The sequence below is a fragment of the Salvelinus sp. IW2-2015 genome, linkage group LG19, assembly GCF_002910315.2.
Source record: "Salvelinus sp. IW2-2015 linkage group LG19, ASM291031v2, whole genome shotgun sequence".
NCBI classification, from domain to species: Eukaryota; Metazoa; Chordata; class Actinopteri; order Salmoniformes; family Salmonidae; genus Salvelinus; species Salvelinus sp. IW2-2015.
The window spans coordinates 10,275,671-10,286,246 of NC_036859.1; the positions used below are offsets into that span (position 1 = coordinate 10,275,671).

A 10,576-nucleotide genomic window follows, 5' to 3' on the forward strand; every position below is an offset into this window, starting at 1 on the left:
ACAGAACACTGAGCCAATCACGGCGCAACTAGAGAACATTACCAACCCCTACGATCCTGGCTGCCCCACCACAGAAAGCACAGAGCTAGGCTGAAACACCTGCATTTTGGAGCTGCCTTACTGATGTGACCTGTATTAATGCCAAAATAACATGCAAACGGGTACACCAAAAAATATGATTTATTTTGTATTATTTTAGCTCAACAGGTGGGGCTCAAAACAGGTGGGGCGCTCGTCATGGACAAGTCATATTGGCAAAGTTGTTGTGAAAATGGGGAGCAGTATGTCTGTTATAAAAAAAGATGTTCTGAGTTTTTGATTCAAATCAACTAGATGTTCCAAAGGTCTGCATCAATGGCTTATAGGCTATGCGTGGAAGCCAGGAGATGCTAAATGTGTTTGTTAGTTAATGGTCAATTACCGTGAGACTGGCAGTTATTTGCTTGACAATCACTGGCTGACAAAATGTCATGAATGCCACAGCCCTAGGCTTTACTGTCATACAGCACAATGTTTTATGGGTACATAATCATGATAGGACAAAGGTTGACCTCACCCAACCCTACATTCAACAAATGTAAATGCCACTTGGCTTGAAACCGGTGCTATGGTCAGATGAGCCCTTTGGCCACGCACACGCAATTGTATTATTTATTTGATAGTCTTTTTTACTAATCTTTATCAAGGTTGCCAATCATTTTGGACCTGACTGTACTTACACATACAGTGCATTCAAGTATTCACACCCCTTGACCTTTTACAATTTGTTTTGTTACAGCCTGAATTTAAAGTGGATTAAATTTAGTTTAGTCACTGGCCTACGCATAATGCCCCATAATGTCAATGAAATTATTATTATTTTATAAAATAATTAATTACAAATGAAAAGCTGCGTTCCACCAGACACTGAGAGATGAATTCACTTTTCAGCAGGACAATAACCTAAAACACAAGGCCAAATCTACACTGGAGATGCTTACCAAGAACACCGTGAATGTTCTTGAGTTGCCGAGTTACAGTTTTGACTTAAATCTGCTTAAAAATCTATGGGAAGACCTGAAAATGGTTGTCTAGCAATGATTAAAAACCAATTTGACAGAGCTTGAAGAATTTTGTAAAGAATAAATGGCAAATGTTGCACAATCCAGGTGTGGAAAGCTCTTTGAGACTTACCCAGAAAGACTCACAGCTGTAATCGCTGCCAAAGGTGATGTATTGACTCAAGGGGTTGAATACTTAATCACAATATTTGTTTATCATAAATTATAACAAAATCTTCCATTTTGCCATTATTTTGTGTAACTTGTTGACAAAAAATGACAATTACATCCATTTAATCCCATTTTGTAACACAACAAAATGTGGAAAAAGTCAAGGGATGTGAATACTTTCTGAAGGTACTGTACATACTCATCATTTAGACACTTTATTTAGTTGTTGAAAATGTATTGACGTGTCTCTTCTATTGCAGAGGGCAACTAACCTGGAGAACAGCACCTATGACTTGTACTCCATCCCCAAAGAGAGCGACTCTCAGAATCCAGATGGTAAAACTACACTCTTTTTCTCTCTTTTAACGAGACGACATCTGTCAAATGTGAATGGATTTCTAATTTCATATCTTTCTTTTTAGATGATTTAATAACCCCACTAAACCCATGTTCATTCTTTGTCCCCCTCCTGCAGCTCCTGAGGGGAAGAGGTCTTCTGGTCTGACCGCAGTCTGGGTCGCCAGGAACAGGTTCGCTGTTCTGGACCGCATGCACTCGGTAAGTGTGTGTGTGTGCGCATGATTAAATAGCATGTATTGTCTGGACCAATGGCTGTAGTTATTCTAAATATGGTTACAGTACAGTTAAGAGGTCAGAGGATGACTATAGTAATGATGGTGAACCCTGCTCTACCTCCAGCTGCTGATCAAGAACCTGAAGAATGAGATTGTGAAGAAGGTACAGGTACCTAGCTGTGAGGAGATCTTCTATGCCGGGACGGGCTCCCTGCTGCTGCGCGACGCAGACGGAGTCACCCTCTTTGACGTGCAGCAAAAACGCTCGCTGGCTACCGTGAAGATCGCCAAGGTCAAGTATGTGGTCTGGAGCGCCGACACCAGCCACGTGGCCCTGCTGGCTAAACACGGTATGTACTGAACACACCCTAAACACACATCTTATCTGTCTTTTCATCTCTGTTTTGCTGCCAAGATTTTCTCCATACTAGTTGTTTTTCCAACCTTTCACAGATTCTCTCTCTCTCTACCTGTTGTCAACAACCTATCCCAAATGTACACCCTATCTAGCTGTTCACTCGCTTTCTAGTACCCCCAGATGTTAGCCTTCCTTTACCTGTTAATAAACCTGATTGTCTGCTTGCCCCGGCAGCCATTATGATCTGCAACAGGAAGCTGGAGAGTCTGTGCAGCATCCATGAGAACATCCGTGTGAAGAGTGGAGCCTGGGATGAGAGTGGAGTCTTCATCTACACCACCTCCAACCACATCAAATACGCCCTCACCTCAGGGTAAAGACACACCACTACTGCACAAGACACCGCTCTAGTGACGAGTTTGAGAGAGGAGAGCAGTATCCAACTTTTCTAATCACACTCCACTCCTCTTTCTGTAGTGATCATGGTATCATCCGGACTCTGGATCTGCCCATCTACGTGACCCGGGTCAGAGGCAACAGTGTCTATTGTCTTGACCGTGAGTGCAGGCCCCGCGTGCTGAACATTGACCCCACGGAGTACCGCTTCAAACTGGCCCTGGTCAACCGCAAATATGAGGAGGTGAGGAGGAGGTCATTTGATGCTCCTTCTCTCTTTTCCCTTTCTGGAGTTACTTTTTGACTGACTTTGTTTGACCGACTTTGTTTGACCCCTGACCTCCTACAGGTGCTGCACATGGTGCGTAACGCCAAGCTGGTTGGCCAGTCCATCATCGCCTACCTGCAGAAGAAGGGCTATCCGGAGGTGGCCCTGCACTTCGTCAAGGATGAAAAGACCCGCTTCAGTCTGGCTTTGGAGTGTGGAAACATTGAGGTGAGTTTGAGACCCCAGGTTTCATTCAACATCTCTGAGAGGACCGTCTGTGTGAAACACTGTGTGGTGTAATTTTCCCTCCGATCCTGTAGGTGGCGTTGGAGGCCGCCAAGGCTCTGGATGAGAGGGGCTGCTGGGAGCGGCTGGGCGAGGCGGCGCTGCTGCAGGGTCACCACCAGGTCGTGGAAATGTGCTACCAGAGGACCAAGAACTTCGACAAGCTCACCTTCCTCTACCTCATCACCGGCAACCTGGCCAAGCTCCGCAAGATGATGAAGATAGGTTAGACAGATAGAGGAGTGTGTTTTGTTTCAGACCAATAGTGCCTGTGTTTGTCAGAGTTGTTTGACTGACAAGTGTTTGATCACTGTGTTGCAGCTGAGATCAGAAAGGATATGAGTGGACACTACCAGGGTGCTCTGTATCTGGGGGACGTCAGCGAGAGAGTCCGCATCCTGAAGAACTGTGGCCAGAGTGAGTCTTCTTAAATGAACACACACCTCTTACTCTCTCTTTCCAACACCCTCAATATTTCTGACATGGGACTCTTGTTTGTGGTGCTTTTGGTCTAAACTGCTTGTCTGTTAACTCTGTGGCTGTCTTCCATTTGTAGAGTCACTGGCATATCTGACTGCTGCTACCCACGGGATGGACGAAGAAGCGGAAGCCCTGAAAGAGACCTTTGACCCAGAAAAGGACACTGTCCCTGAGGTGGACCCCAATGCCCAGCTGCTGCAGCCACCACCTCCCATCAACCCCCTGGATACCAACTGGCCCCTGCTCACTGTGTCCAAGGGCTTCTTCGAGGGAGCCATTGCAGCCAAGGGTGAGTCCCCTGCCCGGACAGCACATTTTGTGTTAGCCATTTGGGACTAGCCTGCGGTAGTGTATTGTGTCGTGTCAGCATATTTGTTGTGTAGAGTTGTTACATTCGTTTTTTTATTGTGTGTGTTGCAGGGAAGGCTGGTCAGATGGCTGCAGACATGGATGTTGATGCCCCAGGAGGAGAGGGCTGGGGAGAGGACGCAGAGCTTCAGCTGGACGAGGGTGAGTCCTTCTCAAAAAATCCTTAAATGAGGTGACAAGACTTTAGATTGGCACTATCTTACCCCATCTCTTTCTATGTTCCTCTCATTTATCTCCTCTCTCTTTTATTTATTTGTATAATTTTTTAGGGGGTAGATCAGCTTTAATATTGCAGATATTTTGTAGCTTCCATCAATGCAGTTTTCTGCATCACTTCCAATCCCCCATATATTTTTTTGCAAATATACAGTACCAGTCAAAAGTTTGGACACACCTACTCATTCAATGTTTTTTTCTTTATTTTGACTATTTTCTACATTGTAGAATAATAGTGAAGACATCAAAACTATGAAATAACACATATGGAATCATGTAGTAACCAAAAAAGTGTTAAACAAATCAAAATATGTTATTTTAGATTCTTCAAAGAAGCCACCCTTGCCTTGAGGACACTTTTTTTGGTTACTACATGATTCTATGTGTTATTTTATAGTTTTGATGTCTTCACTATAATTCTACAATGTAGAAAATAGTCCAAATATAGAAAAACCCTTGACTGAGTAGGTGTTCTAAAACTTTTTACCGGTAGTGTATGTTTTACAGACACAGTATGTTTTACACTAGTTATCTTGTTATTAGTTGTCATTATTCCCAACCTTAAACTCCATTCAACCCCTCCCATCTATCTCTTAACACCATCCATATTGGATTTCTATTTGACATCTCTCTCTCTCCATCAGATGGTTTCATGGATGCCCAGGATGGATTAGGGGAGGAAGGAGGTGCCACGAAGGAGGAGGGAGGAGGCTGGGAGGTAGAGGAGGATCTGGACCTGCCTCCAGAGCTGGTGAGATGATTCTCTTCTTTAACATGAAATCTCCACTCTTTGGTTTAGCAGGACTCATAGCATGACTGATGACTAGTCAGTCTGAGAATGTTGTATCTTCTCTCTCCCACTAGGAGTTGCCAGCTGGTGCCGGAGTAGGGGCTGAAGATGGTTTCTTTGTCCCTCCTACCAAGGGCATGAGCCCCACTCAACTGTGGTGCAACAACTCCCAGCTCCCTGTGGACCACGTCCTGGCTGGTTCCTTTGAGACTGCCATGAGGGTAATCTCTCTCTCTCACTCTCTCACTCTCTCTCTCACTCACTCACATACACACATGCCTTTTATACAGGTTTATACTTTATACTAGTCTCTCTCTCTTTCTCTACTTTTCAGTTGCTCCATGACCAGGTTGGGGTGGTGCAGTTCGGGCCCTATAAGCAGCTGTTCATGCAGACTCTATCCCGCGGGAGGACATGCTACCTGGGCCTGCCGTCTCTGCCCTGCCTGCGTGGCAACCCGCAAAGGAACTGGAAGGACTGTGGGGCCAAGCAGGGGCTGCCCGCTGTGGGTCTTCGTCTCTCCGATCTCATTGCCCGCCTGCAGCAGTGCTACCAGCTCACCACTGCCGGCCGCTTCGAGGAGGGCGTTGAACGCTTCCGCACCATCCTGCTGTCTGTGCCACTGCTGGTGGTCGACAACAAGCAGGAAATCGCAGAGGTACGTAGACTTGTTTAGACTAAGGTTAATCAAGTGTGGGCCTGGTGGTATTTAGTGGTGATAACCTGATTGAGGTCACTGTCTTTTAGGCTCAGCAGCTGATCACAATCTGCAGAGAATACATTGTTGGCCTCACCATGGAAACGGAAAGGAAAAAGTTGCCTAAAGACACATTAGACCAGCAGAAGAGGCTGTGTGAGGTATTGTCATTGTGTTTCTTATCTACTTCCCAACTGAACCATTAGTCCGCAATCTCCCTATTCACTGAGGAGCTCACTACCCATTGATCCTTTTTTAAAGATTGTATGTGTTGTTTTTCCCAGATGGCAGCTTACTTCACCCACTGCAGTCTCCAGCCAGTCCACATGGTCCTTGTCTTACGTACAGCACTAAATCTATTCTTTAAACTGAAGAACTTCAAGACAGCTGCCAGTTTTGCCCGTCGTCTGCTTGAACTAGGACCCAAACCAGAGGTGGCACAGCAGGTAACAAAGTGTGTGTGTGTGTGTGTGTGTGTGTGTGCTATGTCCCTTTATACACATGCAATTATTTCTATATATTCACTGTCTCTTACCTTCTCCATCTCTGTATTAAAGACACGCAAGATCTTGGCAGCATGCGAGAAGACGCTGACAGATGCCCACCAGCTGAACTACGACCCCCACAATCCATTTGACCTGTGCGCTGCCTCGTACACGCCCCTCTACCGTGGACGCCCAGTGGAGAAGTGCCCCCTCTCTGGGGCCTGCTATTGCCCCCCCTACAAGGGCCAGGTCTGCAGGGTCACACAGGTCAGTCAAGAGAACAGCCCTACTGTGTTGTCATGTACAGAATGCCCCTCTTTGATATGAAGTTGTATTAATTGCTTTGTAACTGAGTGTTAAAACATATTTTAGATGTCCTCTTCCGTCAGTGATATCGCTGACCGTTAACCTTCTTGTTTCCAAGGTGACTGAGATCGGAAAGGATGTGATTGGTCTGCGTGTCAGCCCTCTGCAGTTTCGTTAGAGGACGTGAAAAGGACCAGGAATGGGGAAGAACAACATTGATCCATTAAGCGAAACGCATCCACACTTTATTCTATATACACCGTTTCTTTCTTGGATTAGATAGAAGAAAACATGATTAATGAGAGAGAAGGGTTGGTAGGGTGACATACGATTTATTGGTGAGCAAATGTTATTTTGATGTTAAGCCTTTTTATGTTTCTGACTGTGACTGCCTGCTTTACCTTTCCTGTGATGCTGTACTTGTGAGTGTTATATCATCTCTGCTCCAATTGTTGTTTTATTAGAACCCTACTAGACAAAACTGTCCGTCTCTTTCTGACCTGTAAGCCCCATAAAATGAATAATACAAAATGAACATCACTGCTTTGTGTAACTTGTTAAATATAATAAAAGCTCTACTACTAATATGTTGGTGAACAATTCTGTAATTTCACAAGTGTCATTCTAGCTCGTTTCAAGTCCTGGTTTTCAAACATGGACACCCCAAACAATGCTTTGAAAGCTCTGGATCAAAGTCATGTTCTGCTAATGTTGCAAGTACAACATGAAAGGGACAAATTGGTGCAAATAAAAGACAAAATGGCACAACATTAAATATAATTTCTTCCTTTTCCCCCAGAGGAACAGGTTGAATCATTCATATGTAGAAATCATTGCCATTGTATCATTTTGAGGAACCATCTTGGGAGTTTTCAATGTGTATTTTTGGTAATAGAATGCATACCAGCGATTGGATATGCCTTTTAAACAATGGAGGACGGCTCCATTGGCTGGAACAGAGCGAATGGAATGCCATTGCCGTGTCTTTGGCTATGCCGGATTAAGTGATATGACATGCTATTCTATAAAATAACTTCTCTGTAATTAATATTACCCGATTAGCTAATCAGGTAAATGTAATAAACTAGAAAGTCGGGGCACCACGAAAGAATGTTTATAGAGCTGTTATCTTCCGAATAAACTCTTAAAGACCTAGTAATCTTTTACATCAGTAGCAGTCAATATTTAATCGTCACTTTATTCAGTCTCATCTGAAAGTTGTAAATTCATGGTTATCTTCACGAACCCTGGCTAACAAGTTGAATCAGCAATACAACATTTGGTTAAATTATTTATTTACTAAATACCTAAATAATCACACAGAATTACATCTACACAGAATGGATCATACATTGATTACAAATTATGTCAAAGGAAAACGTCCCTAGCGGATGGAACAGATATGACGTCTGGTTACACAAAGAAAGGGGGGTTGGGTTTTGAATGGAAGAGCGGGAAGACTGAGGAACAAAAATATTTTGTGTCTATTGGGCCGTAGGCAGCTATGCTATCGTAAATACAGTATCTTATGAATTCTAAATAACCGCCCATTTGAAAAAGGAAAATGCAATAAATATTTGCTCTGAGCTGCGCTTCGGTAGATTGGTCGTAGATAGATGGCCGGGTTGTCCAGCATGGAAGAATGTCTAGTGGTAAACTGGAGCGTGGTAGGATGGATACTCTGTCCGTCCTCTCCTAGGCCATGTTTACAGCTGCTGTTGCTAACGCAACGGCTAGGAGGTATCACTTCTTTAGTGAATAAGAGTTCAAAGTTCATGCCATACTTTTAAGCTCGTGCTATATTCTGGCTGGTATAGTTGAAATTCATCCTTCGGCGTGTCGATCGTCACATTGAACACGATGCTAATTTCGTTAGGTTATTATCTGAGCCCTTTTAACGTAGGACCGTCGTCCTCACGTCCCCGGAACAGGAAGTTGAATTTTCGTCAACGGGTTTATATAGTGGTGAAAGAAGTGTTTCATAGTTTACAACCCATGTTTGTTCACTTGGGCGGGGCCTCTGAGTGAGCAGAGTGGTGTTCTTATGACAAACCGTTCTCTCATTAAGAAGCTAAAAATTACATTTAATCTTTTCACAAATAGTTTCATATTTAAACATTTAAATTGCACAACAATTCCATGTGAATCTGATAACTAGAATGTGTAGATGTTCCAAGATAGTTTATGTCGTCCTATCATCAGTAATCATGTCTGACGCCAACTGATCTGACATCATATTCATCAAGTACCAACGCATATTTTCAACTGGTTGGATTACCGAAATATGGTTCCGTTTCCCAACTTTTGATGTTCCCAGAATCTCTATGTTAACAAAGGGCTTTTCAAGAGTCAACTCTATAAAGTAGAGAAAGATAAAAGGGGGGGGGTGAGGTATTTATGGGGGTCATAAACCTCCCCCATCAGGCCAACGTCATGACACCATCAAACCATGTATTTGATACCATTCTACTCATTCTGCTCCAGCCACTACCATGAGCCTTGTCCTCCCCATCAACCTCCTGTACTTTTAAAGTACGATTTTTGAATGTTAGAAATGTATTAAACTGCTTTATCAAGGCTTGTCTGTGTTCACTACCATTTTGAAGACTGGGCAGCCTTGTTGTGCGCAACCGGTTCTTGCAAAAAACATTCTCTATTCAGGCTGCAAAGGCTTTGATTTCTATACTATACTGAACAAAAATGTATGCAACATGCAGCAATTTCAAAGATTTTACTGAGTTACAGTTCATAGAAGGAAATCGGTCAATTGAAATAAATGAATTAGGCCCTAATCTATGGATTTCACATGACTGGGCAGGGGCGCAGCCATGGGTGGGCCTGAGAGGGCATAGGCTGACCCGCTAGGGAGCCAGGCCCACTCACGGCAGAGCCAGGTCCAGCCTATCAGATTTAACCCACAAAATGGCTTTACTACAGACAGAAATACTCCTCAGTTTCATCAGCTGTCTGGGTGGTTGTTCTCAGACGATCCCGCAGGTGAGGAAGCTAGATATGACGGTCCTAGGCTGGAGTGGTTACACGTGATCTGCGGTTGTGAGGACGGTTGGACGTAATGCCAAATTCTCTAAAATTAAGTTGGAGGAGGCTTATGGTTGAGAAAACTGCACAACTTCTAACAAGGCACACCTGATAATTGATATGCGTTCCAGGTGACTACCTCATGAAGCTGGTTGAGAGAATGCCAAGTGTGCAAAGCTGTCAACAAGGCAAAGGGTGGCTACTTTGAAGAATCTCAAATATGAAATATATTTCAATTTAACACTTTTTTGGTTACTACATGATTCCAAATGTGTTATTTCATAGTTTTGATGTCTTCACTATTATTCTACAATGTACAAAATTGTAAAAATAAAGAATAACCCTGGAAAGAGTAGGTGTGATCAAACGTTTGACTGGTACCGTAAAAGTAACATACGCATCTCAACATCAACTGTTAAGAGGAGACTGCGTGAATCAGGCATTCAACCGGTGGAATTGCTGCAAAGAAACTGTTACGGGATTTTTGTGTTTAATGACTAAAATATGTATACATTTGACTTAGACGTTACTGTATGAATGAAACTTATTATAATCATAATTCTGAGTGTAATATGTTCCTTATTAGAAAGAATGGAGTTATCTTCAGACAGGCTGGAATGCTGTGTTCCTTACAGGACATTCTGTCTCTACCCAGGGAGGGGAARGACCTTGAGTTGGTTGTAGATAGTTGAACAGGTGGCAGACAGTAATGAGAACTCGAACTGTATTCCCATTGTATCCGAGAGGAGGTTGGACATTAAAACCTATGACATCATCTTTGTTATATAACCTGATGTAAAATGTATTATGATCAGTACTCTCGAGAATAAACGCTATTGATTGATTGATTTTAAGACTGGTATCTGTCCATTTTATGCAAATAATTATCTTACAAATTCTTATTTATGGGCAGAGTGTTTTAATTGAATTAGTTAATAAACAGGAATCAAAATTCCTTTAACAGAAACCACTACCAAAGGACACCAATAATAAGAAGAGACTTGCTTGGGCCAAGAAACATGAGCAATGGACATTTGTCTGATGAGTCCAAATTTTAGATTTTTGGTTCCACCCGTCATGTCTTTGTGAGATGCAGAGTAG

At 43.1% G+C, this 10,576-nt stretch overlaps 1 protein-coding gene across 1 annotated transcript in view; it reads left to right on the plus strand.

The window, feature by feature from the left end:
- The window catches only part of LOC111979288 (coatomer subunit alpha), a 28,168-nt gene extending 21,147 nt beyond the window's left edge, over positions 1–7,021 (plus strand). Inside the window, exons 12-28 of the mRNA XM_024009726.2 lie at positions 1,472–1,547; positions 1,687–1,769; positions 1,911–2,136; positions 2,379–2,517; positions 2,622–2,784; positions 2,890–3,036; positions 3,129–3,318; positions 3,415–3,510; positions 3,650–3,862; positions 3,994–4,083; positions 4,803–4,909; positions 5,023–5,169; positions 5,283–5,606; positions 5,696–5,806; positions 5,930–6,091; positions 6,203–6,397; positions 6,555–7,021. Of these exons, the coding sequence (XP_023865494.1) occupies positions 1,472–1,547; positions 1,687–1,769; positions 1,911–2,136; positions 2,379–2,517; positions 2,622–2,784; positions 2,890–3,036; positions 3,129–3,318; positions 3,415–3,510; positions 3,650–3,862; positions 3,994–4,083; positions 4,803–4,909; positions 5,023–5,169; positions 5,283–5,606; positions 5,696–5,806; positions 5,930–6,091; positions 6,203–6,397; positions 6,555–6,614 (2,529 nt within the window). The 3' untranslated portion in view covers positions 6,615–7,021. The remainder of the gene's footprint in view (positions 1–1,471; positions 1,548–1,686; positions 1,770–1,910; positions 2,137–2,378; positions 2,518–2,621; positions 2,785–2,889; positions 3,037–3,128; positions 3,319–3,414; positions 3,511–3,649; positions 3,863–3,993; positions 4,084–4,802; positions 4,910–5,022; positions 5,170–5,282; positions 5,607–5,695; positions 5,807–5,929; positions 6,092–6,202; positions 6,398–6,554) is intronic.
- The last annotated feature ends 3,555 nt before the right edge of the window (positions 7,022–10,576 follow it).